Here is a 24,654-nt window from a genome sequence, read left to right on the forward strand (position 1 = left end):
CCACCCACCACCCGCCACTCTTTACGCTACTGCTACTCTCTGTTCATCATATATGCATAGTCACTTTAACCATATCTACATTACATACTACCTCAATCAGCCTGACTAACCGCTGCCTGTATGTAGCCTCGCTACTGTATATAGCCTCACTACTGTTTTCACTGTCTTTTTACTGTTGTTTTTATTTCTTTACTTACCGTTCACCTAATACCTTTTTTGCACTATTGGTTAGAGCCTGTAAGTAAGCATTTTACTGTAAGGTCTACACCGGTTGAATTTGGCGCACGTGACAAATAAACTTTGATTTGATTTGAAACCACTGCTAAAGGACACCAATAATAAGAAGAGACATGCTTGTGCCAAGAAACATGATCAATGGACATTTAGACCGGTGGAAATTTGTCCTTTGGTCTGGAGTCCAAATTGGAGATTTTTGGTTCCAACCGTTCCAACTGTTTTAAAACTTCTTATGGCTGGGGGCAGTATTGAGTAGCTTGGATGAATAAGGTGCCCAGATAAACTGCCTGCTACTCAGTCCCAGTTGCTAATACAGTGCCTTGCGAAAGTATTCGGCCCCCTTGAACTTTGCGACCTTTTACCACATTTCAGGCTTCAAACATAAAGATATAAAACTGTATTTTTTTGTGAAGAATCAACAACAAGTGGGACACAATCATGAAGTGGAACGACATTTATTGGATATTTCAAACTTTTTTAACAAATCAAAAACTGAAAAATTGGGCGTGCAAAATTATTCAGCCCCCTTAAGTTAATACTTTGTAGCGCCACTTTTTCTGCGATTACAGCTGTAAGTTGCTTGGGGTATGTCTCTATCAGTTTTGCACATCGAGAGACTGAAATTTTTTCCCATTCTTCCTTGCAAAACAGCTCGAGCTCAGTGAGGTTGGATGGAGAGCATTTGTGAACAGCAGTTTTCAGTTCTTTCCACAGATTCTCGATTGGATTCAGGTCTGGACTTTGACTTGGCCATTCTAACACCTGGATATGTTTATTTTTGAACCATTCCATTGTAGATTTTGCTTTATGTTTTGGATCATTGTCTTGTTGGAAGACAAATCTCCGTCCCAGTCTCAGGTCTTTTGCAGACTCCATCAGGTTTTCTTCCAGAATGGTCCTGTATTTGGCTCCATCCATCTTCCCATCAATTTTAACCATCTTCCATGTCCCTGCTGAAGAAAAGCAGGCCCAAACCATGATGCTGCCACCACCATGTTTGACAGTGGGGATGGTGTGTTCAGCTGTGTTGCTTTTACGCCAAACATAACGTTTTGCATTGTTGCCAAAAAGTTCAATTTTGGTTTCATCTGACCAGAGCACCTTCTTCCACATGTTTGGTGTGTCTCCCAGGTGGCTTGTGGCAAACTTTAAACAACACTTTTTATGGATATCTTTAAGAAATGGCTTTCTTCTTGCCACTCTTCCATAAAGGCCAGATTTGTGCAATATATTTCTGATTGTTGTCCTATGGACAGAGTCTCCCACCTCAGCTGTAGATCTCTGCAGTTCATCCAGAGTGATCATGGGCCTCTTGGCTGCATCTCTGATCAGTCTTCTCCTTGTATGAGCTGAAAGTTTAGAGGGACGGCCAGGTCTTGGTAGATTTGCAGTGGTCTGATACTCCTTCCATTTCAATATTATCGCTTGCACAGTGCTCCTTGGGATGTTTAAAGCTTGGGAAATCTTTTTGTATCCAAATCCGGCTTTAAACTTCTTCACAACAGTATCTCGGACCTGCCTGGTGTGTTCCTTGTTCTTCATGATGCTCTCTGCGCTTTTAACGGACCTCTGAGACTATCACAGTGCAGGTGCATTTATACGGAGACTTGATTACACACATGTGGATTGTATTTATCATCATTAGTCATTTAGGTCAACATTGGATCATTCAGAGAGATTTTTCAGTTTTTGATTTGTTAAAAAAGTTTGAAATATCCAATAAATGTCGTTCCACTTCATGATTGTGTCCCACTTGTTGTTGATTCTTCACAAAAAAATACAGTTTTATATCTTTATGTTTGAAGCCTGAAATGTGGCAAAAGGTCGCAAAGTTCAAGGGGGCCGAATACTTTCGCAAGGCACTGTAACTTAGTAGAACCTCCCCCAACGACTTAGACTTTTATAGATTAAAGGAAAGATTTATAAAGACTCCATTGAATTTAACAGATGTGTAACAGAATGTTTTGTTTAATTGCGTTATTATTGAAAGACTTCACTTTCATTCTTCCCTCAGGAAAGAGATCTCCAAGATCATGTCTAGCTCCTTCCTGCGAGGCCTAAACATGGCCTCCTTCTTTGTGGCCAGTAAGATCATTGTTTTCATCACCTTCGCCGTCTACGTCCTCCTGGGGAACACCATCTCAGCCAGCCGGGTGTTTGTGGCAGTGTCTCTATATGGTGCCATCAAGCTCACGGTGACCCTCTTCTTCCCACTGGCCATCGAGAAGGTGTTCGAGACCATCATCAGTATCCACAGGATCAAGGTACTCTATAGATCATCTGGCACAAAATGGCTGCTGTGCCTCACCGAGGTGCAATGAGTTATTGTAGTTTAGTAAGGTTTGTTAGGCTGAATCATCTCTCTGTTGACCCACAGAATTTCCTTCTGTTGGATGAGATTGAGAGACCCAACATGAGATTCACCTTGGAGGAAAAGAAAGACGCCTCTGTTGAGATCAAGGACTTAATTTGCTACTGGGACAAGGTGAATATTCTGGCAGGGTCAAATGTTTAATGTCCACATGTTTTATAAAATGTTTATTATTCATTTCTTTTTGTATTTTACAATCTTTCTCCTCAATTTCGATCTCACCTCATCGCTGCAATCCCCAACGGGCTCGGGAGGTGAAGTTCGAGTCGTGCGTCCTCCGAAACATGACCCGCCTAACCGTACTTCTTAACACCCGCCCACTTAACCAGGAAGCCAACCACACCAATGTGTCGGAGGAAACACCATTCAACTGACGACCAGAGTCAGCCTGCAGGCACCCGGGCCCACCACAAGAGTTGCTAGAGTGAGATGAGCCAAGTAAAGCCCCCCGCCCCCCCCCCAATTCTCCCCTAACTCGGACCACGCTGGGTTAATTGTGCGCCGCCCTATGGGACTACCGATCACGACCGATTGTGATACAGCCCGGGCCTTAGACCACTGCGCCACTCGGGAGGCCCAAATGTCCACATTTTGATATACATTGCCTTCAGAAAGTATTCAGACCCCTTGACTTTTTTCACATTTTTTACGTTACAGCCTTATTCTTTTTTTTATCCTCAGCAATCTACCCACAATACCCCATAATGACAAAGTGAAAACAGGTTTTTAAAAATGTTTGCAAATGTATAAAAAAGTGAAAACAGAAAAACCTTATTTACAGTACATAAGTATTCAGACCCTTTGCTATGAGACTCGAAAAAATTGAGCTCAGGTCCATCCTGTTTCCATTGATCATCCTTGAGATGTTTTTACAACTTGATTGGTTCAATTGATTGGACATGATTTGGAAAGGCACACACCTGTCTATGTAAGGTCCCACAGTTGACAGTGCATGTCAGAGCAAAAACCAAGCCATGAGGTTGAAGGAATTGTGCGTTTAGTGCCAAGACAAGATTGTGTCGAGGCACAGATCTGGGGAAGGGTACCAAAAAATGTCTGCAGCATTGAAGGTCCCCAAGAATACAGTGGCCTCCATCATTCTTAAATGGAAGAAGTTTGGAACAACCAAGACTCTTCGTAGAGCTGGCCACCCGGCCAAACTGAACAATCGGGGGAGAAGGGCCTTGGTCAGGGAGCTGATCAAGAACCCGATGGTCACTCTGACAGAGCTCTAGAGTTCCTCTGTGGAGATGGGAGAACCTTCCAGAAGGACAACCATCTCTGCAGCACTCCACCATCCAGGCCATTATGGTAGAGTAGCCAGACTGAATTCACTCCTCAGTAAAAGGCACATGACAGCCCACTTGGAATTTGCCAAAAAGCACCTAAGACTCAGACCATGAGGAACAAGATTCTTTGGTCTGATGAAACCAAGATTGAACACTTTGGCATGAATGCCAAGCATCACATCTGGAGGAAACCTGGCACCATCCTTACGGTGAAGCATGGTGGTGGCAGCATCATGAAGTGGGGATGTTTTTCAGTGGCATGGACTAGACACGTCAGGATCGAGGCAAATGTGAATAGAGCAAAGTACAGAGAGATCCTTGATGAAAACCTGCTCCAGAGCTCTCAGGACCTCAGACTGGGGTGAAGGTTCACCTTCCAACAGGACAATGACCCTAAGCACACAGCCAAGACAATGCAGGAATGGCTTCGGGACAAGTCTTTGAATGTCTTTGAGTGGCCCAGCCAGAGCCCGGACTTCAACCTGATTTGAACACCTCTGGAGAGACCCGAAAATAGCTCCCAACACTCCAACAGCAACACTCCCCATCCAACCTGACAAAGTTAGTGAGGATCTGTAGAGAAGAATGTGAGAAACTCGCTAAATACAGGTGTGCCAAGCTTGTAGCCCAGGGGTGCAGTGGTCTAAGGCACTGCATCTCAGTGCAAGAGTTGTCACTACTGTCCCTGGTTCGAATCCAGGCTGTATCACTTCCGGCCGTGATTGGGAGTCCCATAATGCGGCGCATAATTGGCCCAGCGTCGTCCGGGTTTGGCTGGTGTAGGCCTTCATTGTAAATAATAATTTGTAATATCAGTTTTTTTTATTTTTAATAAACTAGCAAACATTTCCAAAAAACTGTTTTTGCTTTGTCATTAAAGGGTATTGTGTGTAGATTGATGAGGGGGAAAAAACAATTTAAACAATGTTAGAATAAGGCAGAAAACTGTTATGTTTTAATTCTCAGAGTAAAAACTCTATGGACACTATTAAAGCTCAAACCAAGTTTATTCTTTCGAGTGTCAATACAGCTGCATTAGGCAAAGACATTCACACAAGCACTGACATTTAACCTGTTCTCCTATGCTGAATCTCTTCTTACACATCTGAACAAACATTGCATCTTTATTGCTAGGCAGGAAACTAAGTGATACAGGCCATAAACTGGCACCCCTCAGGTCTCTATTACAACTAATGACTAATAACATTTAAAGTTCAGAATTCCAATCCTATCAAAACTAACAAAATGTGGGGAAAAGTTAAGGGTTCTGATTACTTTCCGAAGGCACTGTACAAAACAAGAAGACGCCTGTCCTGTGTGGTAACTTCATGTGTTGCTATGAAATGTCCCTCCCTTCTATCCCCACAGTGTCTGGATGCCCCGTCTCTCCAGAACCTGTCACTCACAGTGAAATCGGAGCAACTCGTTGTTGTCATTGGACCTGTGGGAGCAGGAAAGGTCAGAGGTCATGCATAGTTAGGACTGTTACTGTGACCATATTACCGCCACTCCGGCGGTCACGAGTCATGAAGGCAGTCAATATCCACGTTACCATTTAGTCACAGGAATTAGGCTTCTCCAAGCTCTGATGGTCATTAGTAGCCTACCAAACTTACTAACTGCCTGGTACTCAGCACTCTATTGTCCCTCTAATCACTCTGACATCAATGCAAATGTATCGAAAATGTAATCAAACACTTCATGAGAGCCCATGAGCTCAACATTTGTATAGGCTATGCAATTGCACATGAAAACCAAATGAACCACGGGAAAAGCGTCCTCCATTCGCTATTTAAGTGCATAGATTACATTAATTTGTTTCCCCTGCCCCTGTTTTGAGATAGGTGCATGATAATGGTCCATTTTAAATCAAAACAAAATTTCACACATACAGTACCAGTCAAAAGTTTGGACATACCTACTCATTCCAGGGTTTTTCTTCATTTTACATTGTAGAATAATAGTGTAGACATCAAAACTACGAAATAAAACATATGGAATCATGTAGTAACCAAAAAAGTGTTAAACAAATAAACACATTTGAGATTCTTCAAAGTAGCTACCCTTTGCCTTGATGATAGTTTTAGTATATGTAAAGCCAGTGTTAAACCAATAATAGTCTGATGGGTGACAATATTACCCTATCACTTATATATTATCACTTTTTCTAATCATAGTTGCACACCTTATGTACACCGTATGTAGCCTTGCCCATAGGCCTATATGTTTTGATAAGGTTTGTATCACAACTAAAGTGGACAAATAAAATTACAATTAAACACATTAATTTTCTTTATAAGGGCTGTAGAGCCTAACTGATATACATAAGCATCGCGTAAGTTTGGGTAAGAATTTTCACCATAAAAATGCACCTTAATAATAAAAGCATTACTTTTGATAATGGTGTTTTCCCGGTAATGGAACATTCACGCTTATAGCCTACTGCCGTGTGCGCATTGCTGCGCACATAATGTGAAGAAATAGCCAAATAGTTAATCAACATTTTAAGCTAAATGTTCTGATCTGTTGCTTCAGCCTCATTGCATAAAACAGGTTTATTGATGCTGGTGGTTGTATTAATTTGGGATCTATCGCTTCCCACAACTGTCCCAGACTATGTTGGTAATATATCTTTCTCGCACAGAATAGGTCACCTTTTGTACTATGGGGGATTGTAGACTGACATAGGCTAGTGCTTTTACTGTTCGTTAGGCCTACTCATCTTGTTGGCTGACGAAAAGTACATGTGGACAGTTCTTCCAATACCTTTTAATATGCACCTCGGAATTGGATAAGTACGCCCGCAGTTGCGTCACCGACGTGTCTGTCTTCACTTGTAGCCTGTGAGAAAGACCAGATCAGGTGATGGAGAGCCATGTGAGTGAAAGGTGCTTCTGAGAATACAGTAATCAGGAAGAAGGGAATTATAATTATTATATTCAGCCCAATGGCACTGTGTCCACTGGCTGCAAAAGGCATGGATTTTTTTAGGGGACATTACGGCCACACGGGATGTAAGGGAATGCCGCCGGGAAATTCGAGGCATTATCAAGTGCTTGTCAAGTTGTGAATGAGAGTGATGAAGTGTGTACAGCCTGTGTAAAAAAAACAAAGCAGAGCTCATGCCTTTCATGCAATGTTTTTCAAATCATCAGAGTCACATCATGCAGCCTTACAATGTATTCAAAATCAAAACATATAGTCCAACATTTGTAGAACAACTAAAGTTACATTAATAATTCTATATTAAGCATATAGGAGTACCTATCTTTGTTAACCACTCAACACGGAATAGCCGCATGTGCGCACTCCTTCAAATCGTTTGGAGAAAATATCCTTTCTATTTTATTCAGCTTTGTTCAATTGGATTCTTCATACTATAAAATAATGCAACAGAATTCTAATCCAATCTTGTCTGCTAAATGAACTAGTGTAGCCCACAGCCATATGGCATAACATAAGGATAACTCAGAGTATGCCATTCTGAAATAGACTACATTTCTTCATATCATGTTTCTTTAGACCTGTCTAAAATAAATATTGAATCTATTGTGAGGGTCTAGACTATATTACATGGATTTATTAGACTTTTTAAAATGTAGATGTTCTAAAGGTCTGCATCAGTGGCTTATACTGTAGGCTATGTGTTGAAGCCAGGAGATGCTAAATGTGTTTGCTAATTACCAGTCAATTACCGTGAGACCGGCAGTTATTTGCTTGACCATCACCGGCTGATGAAATTTTGTGACTGCCACGGCCTAATGCACAGTACATATAGTAAAATATGTAGTAAGCCATATCAGCCAGCTCACTTGTTTACCCTCCCATCTCCCACAGTCCTCCCTGCTCAGCGCTATCCTGGGGGAGCTGCCTCGTGACAAGGGGGTGTTGAGTGTCAAAGGTCAGCTGACCTACGCCTCCCAGCAGCCCTGGGTGTTCCCTGGAACCATCCGCAGCAACATCTTGTTTGGCAAAGAGCTCCATCCTCAGAAGTATGAGAAGGTCCTGAGAGCCTGCGCCCTCAAGAGGGTAAGACACACTGAATGGAGCTCTCATGGTATTTATTCTAGGAGCGTTGCAGTGGTTGTAATGGCTTTGTGTTCAATGACTGTTAACCCCTGTCGTCTCTGTTATCACTTCTGTGTTTAGGACATGGAGCTGCTGCCAGACGGGGACCTGACATTGATAGGGGACAGAGGAGCAACCCTCAGTGGGGGACAGAAAGCTAGAGTGAACCTGGCCCGGTAAGACCACAGCTCCACTTCATACCAGAGTAGAAATGAGTTGAGGTACATTCTATAGATGAATATCCTCCAGTCTCGATCTGAAAGCCTTGTTGTGTCTCAGGGCTGTGTACCAGGATGCTGACATCTACCTGCTGGACGACCCTCTAAGTGCTGTGGATGCTGAGGTCGGGAAACACCTGTTTGAACAGTGAGTGAACCACAGTTTCAGCTGAACAGGTTGTATTTTTTTAACCTTTATTTTACTGGACTTGTCCCATTGAGATAAATAATTACTTTACAAGAGACAAAATAACAGCTCAAAGTTTGACCCATTTACAACATAAAACAACCCACTACAGTTTAAAAATATACATTTACACATTGAGCAGCAAGATGATTTGGGGAGGTATGGTGCAACTATGAAATGATTAAGGTCACAGTTATGACAAGTTAGGACACTAAAGAGGCCTTTCTACTGACTCTGAAAAACACCAAAAGAAAGATGCCCAGGGTCCCTGCTCATCTGCGTGAACGTGCCTTAAGGAAGGAGGCATGAGGACTGTAGATGTGGCCAGAGCAATAAATTGCAATGTCCGTACTGTGAGACGCCTAAGACAGTGCTACAGGGAGACAGGACAGACAGCTGATCGTCCTCGCAGTGGCAGACCACGTGTAACAACACCTGCACCTCAAACATCACACCTGCGGGACAGGTACAGGATGGAAACAACTGCCCGAGTTACACCAGGAATGCACAATCCCTCCATCAGTGCTCAGACTGTCCGCAATAGGCTGAGAGACGCTGGACTGAGGGCTTGTAGGCCTGTTGTAAGGCAGGTCCTCACCAGCAACAACATCGCCTATGGGCACAAATCCACCGTCACTGGATCAAACAGGACTGGAAAACAGTGCTCTTCACTGACAAGTCGCAGTTTGTCTCACCAGGTGTGATTGTCGGATTTGCATTTATCGTTGAAGAAATGAGCGTTACACCGAGGCCTGTACTCTGGAGCGGGATCGATTTGGAGGTGGAGGGTCCGTCATTGTCTGGGGCGGTGTGGCACAGCATCATCGGACTGATCTTGTTGTCATTGCAGGCAATCTCAACGCTGTGCGTTACAGGGAAGACATTCTCCTCCCTCATGTGGTACCCTTCCTGCAGGCTCATCCTGACATAACCCTCCAGCATGACAATGCCACCAGCAATACTGCTCGTTCTTTGTGTGATTTCCTGCAAGACAGGAATGTCAGTGTTCTGCCATGGCCAGCGAAGAGCCTGGATCTCAATCCCATTGAGCACATCTGGGACCTGTTGGACCGGAGGGTGAGGGCTAGGGCCATTCCTCTCAGAAATGTCTGGGAACTTGCAGGTGCCTTGGTGGAAGAGTGTGTTAACATCTTACCACAAGAACTGGAATATCTGGTGCAGTCCATGAGGAGGAGATGCACTGCAGTACTTAATGAAGCTGGTGGCCACACCAGATACTGACTGTTACTTTTGATTCTCCCTTTGTTCAAGGACACATTACTCAATTTCTGTTAGTCACATGTCTGTGTAACTTGTTCAGGTTATGTCTGTTGTTGAATCTTGTTATGTTCATACAAATATTTAAACATGTTAAGTTTGCTGAAAATAAACGCAGTTGACAGTGAGGACGTTTCTTTTTTTGCTGAGTTTTTTTGGTCACATGATTCATTTTGCATATGGTTTTCTAGAAAGGGTGGCTCAACTTACCCCACTATCCTTTAGTACAACTGAACTACATTCTTCCCAGACTCAGATTAGGTCTACTTACTGGCTGCTTCTTTAGGGCAGGAATGTTTTTTTTGTATAGCATTTACAAGTAAAAGGATGTTCAGGGTCATGTGGATTCTCTGTAGTTAGAACAGGCCTTAGGCCTTCACCAGCAGGGTGAAACTGCTCTTAAAGTGTCCGTCTGTCTCTCTCCATGTGTCTGTGTGTCCAGGTGTATCTGTGGTATTCTGAAGAATAAGCCCCGCATCCTGGTCACCCACCAGTTGCAGTACCTCCAAGCAGCCAACCAGATCCTCGTCCTCAAGGAGGTGTGTTCCTGGCAGGGTTTAAAATTCTACACATGCTTTGTAACCTACATATGACCACAGGTGCATTTCTGCTTACCTTTAACTTTGTTGAGCACATAACACATGTCTGCTGTCAATCTTTATGAAATGAATAGTTCACCCAAAGGCATATGCATTTACATATGAATACAGACTCCAGAAGTCGGGCAGGGCGTTGACGTGTGTATGTATGTATGTGTGTGTGTGTCAGGGTCACGTGGTAGCGAGGGGGACATACTCCGAGCTGCAGCACTCTGGGGTTGACTTCACCTCCCTGCTGAAGAGGGATGAGGAGGAGGAGCCACAAACCAACAACAATCACTCAGTGGTCAAACACGCCTTTTCCCAGAACTCAATATCCTCCCACACCTCCTCCATGCACTCTGTTAAAGATGGAGCTGAACAGCTTCCGGTGGGTCCAAACCCCACTCACTTCCTTTCAAGCCCTTAGATACAGTCACTGGGAGGATTTTAATTCTGAAGTCTCCCTGATTGTTCATCCCTTAGTTAACATGGTATTATCTATTATCTGTCCATGTCTCCTCCCAGGAGGAGCTTGTCCAGGCAGTAGCAGAGGAGAGCCGATCGGAGGGCAACATTGGCGCCAGCCTATACTTCAAGTACTTAAACGCAGGAGCCAGCATCCTGGTTATGCTGGGCACAGTCCTCCTCAGTCTCATCGCGGAGGTATTAACGCATCCAAAATGTCAGGCCATATGTCACCATTCTACCTCATAGCATCTACAGTATATACAAGCATTTTGACTTCTGATAGATGTGTGCAAAATCTAACTCTGAACACATCAGTGCATTGGAACCAATGGCATTGCAATGGTCGAACCAACTATAATGTAATTTGTCACCCACAGGTAGCGTATGTTCTTCAGGATTGGTGGCTGGCTTATTGGTAAGAAGCATCTATCGTTACAGTAGCTATTTGTTTCACAGTTCAGTTGGACTATAGTGAACATTCAAATAACAGTGCTGTTTGATTGACAGGGCAGGAGAGCAGGAGAAACTCAATATTAATAGCACTATGATTGTCCAAAATGGCCTCAACATCACTCAAGAATTGGACCTCCGTTTCTACATGGGTATTTATGCAGGTATACAGAGGAAGAGCATTCCTAAATATACTGTATATAAATATACTGTATATAAATATACTGTATATTTCCTTCTCCCTTTAAGGAATATTTTGCAAGTAAGTATGAGGTTGTCCCCTTCCCTGGGATGAAGCTTGGGAAAATCGTGTAATGACTGACAAGTCACCTTCTCTGTGTTCAGGTTTGACTCTGGCCTCAGTTATCTTTGGCTTTGCCAGGAGTCTGGTGATGTTCAATGTGCTGGTGAAAGCTGCTCAGTCTCTGCACAACCGTATGTTCATCTCTCTCCTCCGGACGCCTGTACGCTTCTTTGACATCAACCCAATTGGTGAGAAACCCCCCTGTGAAATAGAATCTGCTTGTGTTGTCTTTTTCTAGTTGAGTACAATACAATTACTTGGAATTGATTCCTGACCTCAAAATGCTTTGAAACCGGTTAGGGTGAGATGGGTTGAAGGGTTAAATGTTCTCTTCCCACTGGGAACAGATGTAATTTTAACATCAAGTTGAGATTTACATTTGATGTAAAGTGTATATACAGTTGAAGTCTGAAGTTTACATACATCTTAGCCAAATACATTTAAACTCACTTTTTCACAATTCCTGACATTTAATCCAAGTAAAAATGTTCCTGTCTTACGTCAGTTAGGATAACCACTTTATTTTAAGAATGTGAAATGTTAGAATAATAGTAGAGAGAATTATTTATTTATTTATTTCATCACATTCCCAGTGGGTCAGAAGTTGACATACACTCAATTAGTATTTGGTAGCATTGCCTTTAAATTGTTTAACTTTGGTCAAATGTTTCGGATAGCCTTCCACAAGCTTCCCACAATAAGTTGGGCCAATAAGTTGGGTGAATTCTGGCCCATTCCTCTTGAGCTGGTGTAACTGAGTCAGGTTTGTAGGCCTCCTTGCTCGCACACACTTTTTCAGTTCTGCCCACACATTTTCTATGGGATTGAGGTCAGGGCGTTGTCATGGCCACTCCAATGACTTTGTTGTCCTGAAGCCGTTTTGCCACAACTTTGTAAGTATGCTTGGGGTCATTGTCCATTTGGAAAACCCATTTGCGACCAAGCTTCAACTTCCTGACTGATGTCTTGAGATGTTGCTTCAATATATCCACAATTTTCCTCCCTCATGATTCTATCTATTTTGTGAAGTGCACCAGTCCCTCCTGCAGCAAAGCACCCCCACAACATGCTGCCACCCCCGTGCTTCACGGTTGGGATGGTGTTCTTTGGCTTGCAAGCCTCCCCCTTTTTCCTCCAAACAGAACGATGGTCATTATGGCCAAACAGTTTTATTTGTGTTTCATCAGACCAGAGGACATTTCTCCAAAAAGTATGATCTTTGTCCCCATGTGCAGTTGCAAACCATAGTCTTTTTTATGGCTTCTTCATTGCTGAGCGGCCTTTCATGTTATGTCGATATACAGTGCCTTGCGAAAGTATTCGGCCCCCTTGAACTTTGCGACCTTTTGCCACATTTCAGGCTTCAAACATAAAGATATAAAACTGTATTTTTTTGTGAAGAATCAACAACAAGTGGGACACAATCATGAAGTGGAACGACATTTATTGGATATTTAAAACTTTTTTAACAAATCAAAAACTGAAAAATTGGGCGTGCAAAATTATTCAGCCCCTTTACTTTCACTGCAGCAAACTCTCTCCAGAAGTTCAGTGAGGATCTCTGAATGATCCAATGTTGACCTAAATGACTAATGATGATAAATACAATCCACCTGTGTGTAATCAAGTCTCCGTATAAATGCACCTGCACTGTGATAGTCTCAGAGGTTCGTTAAAAGCGCAGAGAGCATCATGAAGAACAAGGAACACACCAGGCAGGTTCGAGATACTGTTGTGAAGAAGTTTCAAGCCGGATTTGGATACAAAAAGATTTCCCAAGCTTTAAACATCCCAAGGAGCACTGTGCAAGCGATAATATTGAAATGGAAGGAGTATCAGACCACTGCAAATCTACCAAGACCTGGCCGTCCCTCTAAACTTTCAGCTCATACAAGGAGAAGACTGATCAGAGATGCAGCCAAGAGGCCCATGATCACTCTGGATGAACTGCAGAGATCTACAGCTGAGGTGGGAGACTCTGTCCATAGGACAACAATCAGTCGTATATTGCACAAATCTGGCCTTTATGGAAGAGTGGCAAGAAGAAAACCATTTCTTAAAGATATCCATTAAAAGTGTCGTTTAAAGTTTGCCACAAGCCACCTGGGAGACACACCAAACATGTGGAAGAAGGTGCTCTGGTCAGATGAAACCAAAATTGAACTTTTTGGCAACAATGCAAAACGTTATGTTTGGCGTAAAAGCAACACAGCTCATCACGCTGAACACACCATCCCCACTGTCAAACATGGTGGTGGCAGCATCATGGTTTGGGCCTGCTTTTCTTCAGCAGGGACAGGGAAGATGGTTAAAATTGATGGGAAGATGGATGGAGCCAAATACAGGACCATTCTGGAAGAAAACCTGATGGAGTCTGCAAAAGACCTGAGACTGGGACGGAGATTTGTCTTCCAACAAGACAATGATCCAAAACATAAAGCAAAATCTACAATGGAATGGTTCAAAAATAAACATATCCAGGTGTTAGAATGGCCAAGTCAAAGTCCAGACCTGAATCCAATCGAGAATCTGTGGAAAGAACTGAAAACTGTTGTTCACAAATGCTCTCCATCCAACCTCACTGAGCTCGAGCTGTTTTGCAAGGAGGAATGGGAAAAAATTTCAGTCTCTCGATGTGCAAAACTGATAGAGACATACCCCAAGCGACTTACAGCTGTAATCGCAGCAAAATGTGGCGCTACAAAGTATTAACTTAAGAGGGCTGAATAATTTTGCACGCCCAATTTTTCAGTTTTTGATTTGTTAAAAAAGTTTTAAATATCCAATAAATGTCGTTCCACTTCATGATTGTGTCCCACTTGTTGGTGATTCTTCACAAAAAAATACAGTTTTATATCTTTATGTTTGAAGCCTGAAATGTGGCAAAAGGTCGCAAAGTTCAAGGGGGCCGAATACTTTCGCAAGGCACTGTAGGACATGTTTTACTGTGGATATAGATACTTTTGTACCGGTTTTCTCCAGCATCTTATCAAGTTCCTTTGCTGTTGTTCTGGGACTGATTTGCACTTTTCGCACCACAGTACTTTCATCTCTAGGAGACAGAAGGCATCTCCTTCCTGAGTGGTATGACGGCTGCGTGGTCCCATGGTGTTTATACTTGCGTACTATTGTTTGTACAGATGAACATGGTACCTTCAGGCGTTTGGAAATTGCTCCCAAGGATGAACCAGACTTGGAGGTCTACAATTATTTTTCTGAGGTCTTTGCTGATTTCTTTTAATTTTCCCATGATGTCAAGCAAAGAGGCACTGAGTTTGAAGGTAAACCTTAAAATACATCCACAGGTACACCTCCAGTTGAGTCAATTAGCCTATCAGAAGCTTCTAAAGCCATGACATCATTCTGGAATATTCCAAACTGTTTAAAGGCACAGTCAATTTAGTGTATGTAAACTTCTGACCCACTGGAATTGTGATACATAAGTGAAATAATTTGTCTGTAAACAATTGTTGGAAAAATTACTTGTGTCATGCACAAAGTAGATGTCCTAACCAACTTGCCAAAACTATAGTTTGTTAACAAGAAACTTGTGGAGTGGTTGAAAAACGAGTTTTAATGACTCCAACCTCATTGTCTGTACATAATATATATTTCACAGTCATTGGATTTAGGTTCAAAGTTGGGTGAAAAAAATACCAAATTCCCTTACGTTTGTTAGGAATTGAAAACTGGTCAAGTTGTAGACAAATGCTTGATGCAAAATACAAGGCGAACAACTTTGTTATTTAAAGGTTTAATAGACAAACATATGCACATGGAAAGACCGCATGGAAAGGGAACCATGGGTTCATTACTATTTTACAACATCTGTTGTCCATGGATGGTACAAGCAACAGCATCGTCTTAACCTGTCGGCCGAACTTTCAATCTTGTCCAATGAATGAAAATGGAAATGTTTAGTTTCTATTTTCTTAGGCCTAGATTCGATCAGATCAATCGTTATTCTTGAGTTACTCTTGTCATTTTAGTGTTTTAAGTCTTTGGCTTGTAGTGTGATTTTGCTGTACCCATGGTCGATTTTATGGCTCAGGGGCCCAGATACCAGTAACTAAGACCTGATTTATGGTGACCTCTGGCCTTACAGAGAGTACCTAGAGACCAAATTTCAATAGGGAATAGTCATCCAAATATAGCATTCTTAGCACGTTGATGACTTTTTAAAAATCCAATCAGTTTTCCACGTTGATCAATCATCACCACATTGAATTTGTTTTGTTGAAATGACATGGGAAACGGCATTGATTCAACCAGTTTTTCCTCCTGTTCTACCACAGGAAGAATTCTCAACAGGTTCTCTAAGGACATTGGCCAGCTGGATTCCATGCTACCTATTACCTTTGTTGACTTCAGTCAGGTAAGTGAGTTTATAGCCCTAGGGGGGAACATCTATGTATTTTGGCAGGCGGAAAGATTTCCCAATCCAGTATCTATAAATCTTTTCTTCTCATGTCTCCTGGGGGGCGTATCTCATTTTCCACAGTTGATCCTGCAGAATATTGGCGTGGTGGCGGTGGCAGCGGCAGTCATGCCCTGGATCCTCATTCCTGTCGTTCCTCTACTTATCATATTCCTGTTTCTGAGGCGCTACTTCCTGCAGACGTCACGAGACGTCAAACGCCTGGAGTCCACCAGTGAGTGACAGGACTGACTGGGACAGTGAGGGGAGGCAAGGGACAAAGGATAATTGTACATTTGCTCTATTAATGTGTATGATTTCTTTTTGTGTCTGCAGGCGTGTGTGAGTTTATGTATTTCCTGTGTTCTGCAGCTCGGAGTCCCGTCTTCTCCCACCTGTCCTCGTCCCTCCAAGGTCTGTGGACGATCCGAGCCTTCAGAGCCGAGGAGAGATTCCAGAACACCTTTGACACTTATCAGGATCTGCACACAGAGTCCTGGTTCCTGTTCCTGGTCACTTCTCGCTGGTTTGCTCTCCGACTGGATGGAATCTGTGCGGCCTTTGTCACTGTCACCGCCTTCGGCTGCCTATTCCTCAGAGATGGTAAGAGGTTGAATTATTATTGCTTAAATGTCACACCGTATGTAGTGCACTTTTGACCAATGCCTTAACCTCTCTAGGATAGGGGACGCTTGCGTCCCACTTGGCCAAAAGCCAGGGAAAATGCAGCGTGGCAAATTCAAATAAAATTATATAAAAATCTAACTTTCATTAAATCACACATGTAAGATACTAAATTAAAGCTACACTCAATGTGAATCCAGCCAACATGTCAGATTTTAAAAAGGCTTTTCGGCGAAAGCATAAGAAGCTATTATCTGATGATAGCGCAACGGTAAACAAAGAGTAGCATATTTCAACCCTGCAGGCGCTACACAAAACGCAGAAATAAAATGTAAAACATGCCTTACCTTTGACGAGCTTCTTTTGTTGGCACTCCAATATGTCCCATAAACATCAAAATTGGTCCTTTTGTTCGATTAATTCCGTCCATATATATCCAAAATGTCCATTTATTTGGCGCGTTTGATCGAGGAAAAAAACAGCTTCCAATTTGCGCAACGTCACCACAAAATATCTCAAAAGTTGCCTGTACATTTGCCTGTACATTTCAAACTACTTTTGTAATACAACTTTAGGTATTTTTAAACGTCAATAATTGATAAAATTGAAGACGGGATGATCTGTGTTCAATACAGGAAGAAAACAAACTGAAGCATGCTTTCTGGTCACGCGTCTCTAACTAACAGTACACTTAAAGTGACCCTCGTTCAAGATGGCCGTACTTCTTCATTGCACAAAGGAATAACCTCAACCAATTTCTAAAGACTGACATCCAGTGGAAGCGATAGGAACTGCTAGTAGGTCCCTTAGAAATCTGGATTCCCAATGAAAACACATTGAAAAGAGAGTGACCTCAAAAAAAAAATCTGAATGGTTTGTCCTCGGGGTTTCGCCTGCTAAATAAGTTCTGTTATACACAGGCATGATTCAAACAGTTTTAGAAACTTCAGAGTGTTTTCTATCCAAATCTACTAATAATATGATATATTCTCTTCTGGGGATGAGTAGCAGGCAGTTGAATTTGGGCATGCATTTCATCCGGACGTGAAAATATTGCCCCCTGTCACCAAGAAGTTAAGGCTACAGAGCAATAGTCATTCAGACAGATTACCATGGCATTCTTTGGCACAGGGACTATGGTGGTCTGATTGAATTGTAGGTATAACAGACTAGGTCAGGGAGAGGTTGAAAATATCATTGAAGACACTTGCCAGCTGGTCAGCATAAGCTCTTGAGTACACATGCTAATCCATCTGGTCCTGCGGCCTTGTGAATATTAACCTGATTAAAGTTCTTACTCACGTCAGCTACGGAGGACGTGATCATACACTCGTCTGGAACAGCTAGTGCTCTCATGCATGATTCAGTGTTGCTAGCCTCAAAGCGAGCATTTAGCTCATCTGGTAGGCTTACGTCTCTGGGAAGCTCGGTTTCCCTTTGTAATCCGTGATCGTTTGCAAGCCCTGCCACATCCGACGGGTGCCAGAGGATTCGATCTTAGTGCTGTATTGACGCTTTGCCTGTTTTATCGTCTGAGCTCGTAGTGGGATTTCTTATTAGCGTCCGGATTTGTGTCCGTCTCCTTGAAAGCGGCAGCTCTAGCCTTTAACTCATTGCGGATGTTGCCTGTAATCCATGGCTTCTAGTTGATGACATGCTATGTAGCCAATTAATTGAGTAAAATGTTCTTATCTGTCCTAAATCAGGGCTGGAGGCGGGAGCTGTGGGTTTGGTATTGTCCTACGCTGTCACCCTTCTTGGGAACTTCCAATGGACCATTCGTCAGAGTGCAGAGATGGAGAACATGGTAAGATCACATTAAAGTCCTAACTCTGGTATTGTCCATCCCTCAGCTCCCCAGGCCCTTTTACAATATGTGAAGGATTTCTACCTGGGAATGAATATCCACAGAGAAAATAATCAAACTCAGAGATCTGCAGAAATAAGATTCATTGGAATCAAAGGGTTTTAATTGCATCCTGTCATTCAGGAATGTTCAGCTGAAACAGCTCACTTAAGGAAACAGGGAGAGGATTATTGAAGTTCTGTAAAGTTTTATAATTTAGAAGCCATACTATCATAAGACCAAGGTTAACCAAGCTCCCAGTCTCAGAGTGGGCCGGTCGACGAGATTAGAACCAGGTTTGTTTAATTGACATGGTAATTTATTCACCGTCCTCAGATGACATCAGTAGAGAGGGTGGTGGAGTACACAGAGCTGGAGAGTGAAGCACCCTGGGAAACCCAGAAACATCCTCCTCCCGAGTGGCCAAGCCAAGGCCTCATCACCTTTGACCGGGTCAGCTTCTCCTACAGCTCAAAAGGACCTGTGGTCCTGAAGGACATGAAGGCCATGTTCAGGCCCAAAGAGAAGGTTGGCATCGTGGGCAGGACGGGTGCAGGGAAAAGCTCCCTTGTATCGGCGCTCTTCCGCCTGGCAGAGCCAGAGGGCAGGATCTACATCGATGGAGTTTTGACTTCCGAGATCGGCCTTCATGACCTGCGCCAGAAGATGTCCATCATACCTCAGGTACGGTGCATTCTGGAAAGTATTCCAACCCCACTTTTTCCCCATTTTGTTACGTTACAGCCTTATTCTAAAATGGATTAAATAGTTTTTTCCCCTCAATCTACACACAATACCCTATAATGAAGCAAAAACAGTTTGACATTTTTGCAAATGTATTAAAAATAAAAAACTGAAAAATGACATATGCATAAGTATTCAGACTCTTTACTCAGTACTTTGAAGCACCTTTGGCAGCGATTACAGCAGCAAGTCTTATTGGGTATGATGCTACAAGCTTGGCACAACTGTATTTTGGGAGTTTCTCCCATTCTTCTCTGCAGATGCTCTCAAGCTCTGTCAGGTTGGATGGGGAGCGTTGCTGCACAGCTATTTCCAGGTCTCTCCAGAGATGTTAGATCTGGTTCATGTCTGGAGTCTGGCAGGGCCACTCAAGGACATTGAGACTTGTCCTGAAAACACTCCTGCACTGTCTTGGCTGTGTGCTAAGGGTCGTTGTCCTGTTGGAAGGTGAACCTTTGCCCTGGTCTGCGGTCCTGAGCGCTCTGGAACAGGTTTTCATCAAGGATCGCTCTGTGCTTTGCTCCATTCATCTTTCCCTTGATCCTGACTAGTCTCCCAGTCCCTGCCACTCGAAAAACATCCTTCGACCTCATAGCTTGGTTTTAGCTCTGACATGCACCGTCAACTGTAGGACCTTATATAGACAGGTGTTTGCCGTTCCAAATCATGTCCAATCATTTGAATTTACCACATATGGACTCCAATTAAGTTGTAGGTACATGTCAAGGATGGTAAATGGAAACAGGATGCACCCGAGCTCAATTTCGAGTCTCATAGCAAAGGGTCTGAATAATATACAGTACCAGTCAAAAGTTTGGACAGACCTACTCATTCCAGTGTTTTTATTTATTTGTAGTATTTTCTACATCGAAGAGAAACTTTGAAATAACACATTTGGATTCATGTAGTAACCAAAGAAGTGATAAACAAATCAAAATATGTTATATTTGATATTCTTCTAAGAAGCCACCCTTTGCCTTGATGACAATGTAGAAAATAGTACAAATAAAGAAAAACCCTTGAATAAGTAGGTGTCTGAACTTGACTGGTACTGTACATCATTTTTTTGTTTGCAAAAATGTCTAAACTTGTTTTGTCATTATGGGTATTGTGTGCAGATGGATGAGGAAAACAATTTATTTAATCAATTTTAGATTAAGGCTGTAACGCAACAAAATGTGGGTCTGAATACTTTCCAAATGCACTATAGCTACTGTGGGAGGATCTTCTGTGGTTGCTCTGTCCCTTAGTCCTTCTCTTTTCAGATATGGCTCTGTTAGAGCTTATTACATTTTTCTGTTTGTGGCCCCTCTGTTCTGCAGGACCCAGTGCTTTTCACGGGCACTATGAGGAAGAACCTGGACCCTTTCAGCCAGCACACAGACGAGGACCTGTGGAACGCTCTCCAAGAGGTACTGCTCCTCAGACTCCCATTGATGCAGATACAGTAACGGGATATACTCACACACATTTACATACAGGTTAATGGGCTTTTGGTGGCATCTGGGTCTTATTCCAGGAACTGTTTCCTCTCCAGGTCCAGCTGAAGTCTGTTGTGGAGGAGCTGCCCAATAAGATGGAGACGGTTCTGGCTGAGTCGGGCTCCAACTTCAGTGTGGGTCAGAGGCAGCTGGTCTGCCTGGCCCGAGCCGTCCTGAGGAAGAACCGCATCCTCATCATTGACGAGGCCACGGCCAACGTGGACCCCAGGTACAGAGCTGCCTCACACAGACACACACCGTCTGTCCTTTAGAGCTTTACAACTGGGAGGCATCTACTAGTCAAGCAAAGCGTAATGGAGTTTCTATATCCTGGTTGAGTCTCTTTCCTGAACTGTGTCCTGGATCTGTAGAACAGACGAGTTGATCCAGAAGACAATACGAGACAAATTCAGGGAGTGCACCGTGCTCACCATCGCCCACCGCCTCAACACCATCATAGACAGCGACCGCATTCTGGTGAGAGCTCTTACCTTCAAGTAGACCAATCTCTCTCAAACACAAGATAAAAAACGAGGGGGGGGGGGGGGGGCAATCCCCCTGAAGAAGAAAAAATTGTGTTGAGGAACTCAGTCTGGCTTTAAACTTACTCATGAAAGTTGTAATAGTAGAATGCAATTTTGAAATTGGGTAATGCGTCAGAAGTTTTCCTCGTTGTGTCAGTCATTGCAGACCTTAGAGAGCTATGTCCAGATCAACTAGGCCATGTCAGCTAACATTTTTGTTGTAATGTTTGAGTTTTAAAATGGCAAAATGTATAGAATTGCAGGAAATAAGCTTTAAACCTGCTAAATGTTCTCTCCGCCAACAAGAGGGGTGTGAACAGTTTGTGTCATGAACAGTGCTTGTGCCCACAGAAATAGACAGGGGGCACGGGATGTTTCCCAATGCGGGAAAGGGGCCTGAGTGAAACTGCTTGGGAACCCCATAGAATTTCAGTCTAGCCAGGTTGACTTACTGACCTTTGACCCTGCCTTCAGGTGCTAGGCGCTGGTATGATCCAGGAGTTTGACGAGCCGTACGTCCTGCTTCAGAACCAGGAAAGTGCCCTCTACAGGACAGTCCAGCAGATGGGCAAGGCTGAGGCAGCTTCCCTGCTGGAATCAGCCAAACAGGTGAGCACTGACACTGCATCCCAACCCAGCACACACATTCTCTCAACCTAACTTGATTTCTTTAGTTTAATCAATACACTAACAATTTATTCAAAAGAGTTTGGCCAGAAAATCTGTATAATTTGTTACATTTTATTCCATCATTGCCACGGCTAATGACTTGACTGGTATATTACACTTTTGGTGAATTCTGATAGCCCAACTGAAAATGTCTACCAAGTCACTGACACAGTTCACAATATTTTCATTCAGGCGTATATGAACAACGGCAACAGCCATGGTCCAAAAATGGCCTTTGAGACGGTTGTGTGACGGTGCAGGGGCTTGACGAGCAGAAAGAGATATCACATATCTGCCCAATTTATATATTTGTTCCACTAATTGATCTTTTAACCAATAACATCACCCTGGCTGTGTAAACGCAGCCAGAGTCATTTTAAAATGGTAAGTTGTTGATTACTTGTTTGCTTGCAAAATCAGGTAAAAATTTATGGAACTGACTTTATTTAATATGCAGTGCTTTATCAGCTTTTTTTTATTTAAATAAGGAAGCAAAATGTGTTTCCTTAGACACTTTGATGTGTGTTGCATCTTTAATACTACTTTCATTGACAATCATAAGAATAGTATTACAACAATGGAAGTAGCATTGCATTTTCATACTTTGTGCCTCAATCTTTTACTATTTGAACTTCTGCTACTCCTATTGATTTATTCTACTGCACAGTATCCTGACATCATGCTGCACTGTGCAATGGAACTAATTGGCGTGTGTATTCATATACTATACGTGCAATAGAAAATTACACTTCACCATTGTACTCACATGAAAAGTCATGCTGTCATTATGCTATAAGGGATTCAGGGATTTTCATGAGGATTAACTTGACCAAAGTGAGTAACCCATGTATGTCTCACGTTGTTTGCATGAGTGAAAGCTGTGTGATGGTTGTAAGAACAATCTAGATCATTTACAAGCAGGAATACCTACCCGTCAATGTGAAAATGCATTGAACTTTAAACTTATCTTGAACTTTGACTTATTCCCTAATGGGGCAGTACAGAGAGACCTTGATCTTAGCTTTAAAAAAATATAATTTTGATTCCATTGGTTTTGCAGTGGATGTCAAATTAAATTGTTTTCCCAAAGGTGTTCTTATGTTTATATGTACCTATAGCAACACAGTACCTCTTTTTCAAGTTTCAGATATGGATGTTCTTTCCACGGTGAAGTTTGTATTAAAATGAAGGTTACATTTCAAACAAGCTTATTTAAAAGTCTTCTCTCTTGTCAGGTCTTCAAATCAAACATGTAGTTTATTTTCTTTGAGTTTGTTAATACTAATTAGTATTGACTAAAGAAAAGGGCCCAAAATGATAACTCCTCAATTTTACACCATCTTTTCACAAGCTGGTTTTGTAAGCCTCTTCTCACAATTATTTCCCTTTACACTCTTCAAACAGTGTTACACTATCCACCTTTAGATAAACTAAATATATACAGGTTTGTCAAGGATATCAAGTATTTAAATGCATCACCCGTGACATTCTTCAGTGAATCCTTTGTGATAATCATGATTATCTGAGGGGAACCTTGTGCAATGTGAGGAGGATGCATTATATAAAAGGCCAAGTAGGCTGCGTTTAGACAGGCAGCCGGATTCTGATATTTTTCTCCACTAAATTGGTCTTTTGAACAATCGCATCAGATCTTTTTCAGACCTGAAAAAAAATATCCAAATTGGGCTGCCTGTCTAAACACAGCGGTAGAGTTTTCCTTATCCAATCTTGTTCTGAGGACGAATGTGAATGCTTGGATGAAAGTTCAATGGTCAGTGGGCGGAGCTTGCAAGAGGTGAGAGCAGGTGAGAGTCAAATAAAGAACAGCCTTTTAGGGTTGCAGGTTGGAGGGGGATGGAGGGTGTTAAACACAGGCTATGACGGGCTAGGTTGCCAGTTTGAATCCGGCATGTGCCTTTTCTTTTTATACACTGCTCAAAAAAATAAAGGGAACACTTAAACAGCACAATGTAACTCCAAGTCAATCACACTTCTGTGAAATCAAACTGTCCACTTAGGAAGCATCACTGATTGACAAATTTCACATGCTGTTGTGCAAATGGAATAGACAACAGGTGGAAATTGTAGGCAATTAGCAAGACACCCCCAATAAAGGAGTGGTTCTGCAGGTGGGGACTACAGACCACTTCTCAGTTCCTATGCTTCCTGGCTGATGTTTTGGTCACTTTTGAATGCTGGCTGTGCTTTCAATCTAGTGGTAGCATGAGAATGAGACAACCCACACAAGTGGCTCAGGTAGTGCAGCTCATCCAGGATGGCACATGAATGCGAGCTGTGGCAAGAAGGTTTGCGGTGTCTGTCAGCGTAGTGTCCAGAGCATGGAGGCGCTACCAGGAGACAGGCCAGTACATCAGGAGACGTGGAGGAGGCCATAAGAGGGCAACAACCCAGCAGCAGGACCGCTACCTCCGCCTTTGTGCAAGGAGGAGCACTGCCAGAGCCCTGCAAAATGACCTCCAACAGGCCACAAATGTGCATGTATCTGCTCAAACGGTCAGAAACAGACTCCATGAGGGTGGTATGAGGGCCCGACGTCCACAGGTGGGGGTTGTGCTTACAGCCCGACACCGTGCAGGACGTTTGGCATTTGCCAGAGAACACCAAGATTGGCAAATTCGCCACTGGCGCCCTGTGCTCTACACAGATGAAAGCAGGTTCACACTGAGCACATGTGACAGACGTGACAGAGTCTGGAGACGCCGTGGAGAATGTTCTGCTGCCTGCAACATCCTCCAGCATGACCGGTTTGGCGGTGGATCAGTCACGGTGTGGGATGGCATTTCTTTGGGGGGCCGCACAGCCCTCCATTTGCTTGCCAGAGGTAGCCTGACTGCCATTAGGTACCGAGATGAGATCCTCAGACCCCTTGTGAGACCA

General features: G+C 42.9%; 1 protein-coding gene across 1 annotated transcript in view; it reads left to right on the top strand.

Annotated features, from left to right (window-relative positions):
* LOC110495776 (multidrug resistance-associated protein 4) overlaps positions 1 to 22,845 on the top strand; it is a 44,654-nt gene extending 21,809 nt beyond the window's left edge. The window contains exons 8-29 of the mRNA XM_036952233.1: positions 2,252 to 2,501; positions 2,615 to 2,722; positions 5,266 to 5,355; positions 7,735 to 7,926; positions 8,047 to 8,141; positions 8,245 to 8,331; positions 10,091 to 10,187; positions 10,417 to 10,617; positions 10,755 to 10,892; positions 11,075 to 11,112; positions 11,205 to 11,311; positions 11,493 to 11,639; positions 15,747 to 15,826; positions 15,953 to 16,103; positions 16,241 to 16,471; positions 18,199 to 18,299; positions 18,675 to 19,022; positions 20,405 to 20,494; positions 20,620 to 20,792; positions 20,935 to 21,040; positions 21,562 to 21,696; positions 21,949 to 22,845. Of these exons, the coding sequence (XP_036808128.1) occupies positions 2,252 to 2,501; positions 2,615 to 2,722; positions 5,266 to 5,355; positions 7,735 to 7,926; positions 8,047 to 8,141; positions 8,245 to 8,331; positions 10,091 to 10,187; positions 10,417 to 10,617; positions 10,755 to 10,892; positions 11,075 to 11,112; positions 11,205 to 11,311; positions 11,493 to 11,639; positions 15,747 to 15,826; positions 15,953 to 16,103; positions 16,241 to 16,471; positions 18,199 to 18,299; positions 18,675 to 19,022; positions 20,405 to 20,494; positions 20,620 to 20,792; positions 20,935 to 21,040; positions 21,562 to 21,696; positions 21,949 to 22,008 (3,025 nt within the window). The 3' untranslated portion in view covers positions 22,009 to 22,845. The remainder of the gene's footprint in view (positions 1 to 2,251; positions 2,502 to 2,614; positions 2,723 to 5,265; positions 5,356 to 7,734; positions 7,927 to 8,046; positions 8,142 to 8,244; positions 8,332 to 10,090; positions 10,188 to 10,416; positions 10,618 to 10,754; positions 10,893 to 11,074; positions 11,113 to 11,204; positions 11,312 to 11,492; positions 11,640 to 15,746; positions 15,827 to 15,952; positions 16,104 to 16,240; positions 16,472 to 18,198; positions 18,300 to 18,674; positions 19,023 to 20,404; positions 20,495 to 20,619; positions 20,793 to 20,934; positions 21,041 to 21,561; positions 21,697 to 21,948) is intronic.
* Positions 22,846 to 24,654: the final 1,809 nt, after the last annotated feature.

The sequence above is a fragment of the Oncorhynchus mykiss genome, chromosome 18, assembly GCF_013265735.2.
Source record: "Oncorhynchus mykiss isolate Arlee chromosome 18, USDA_OmykA_1.1, whole genome shotgun sequence".
NCBI lineage: Eukaryota > Metazoa > Chordata > Actinopteri > Salmoniformes > Salmonidae > Oncorhynchus > Oncorhynchus mykiss.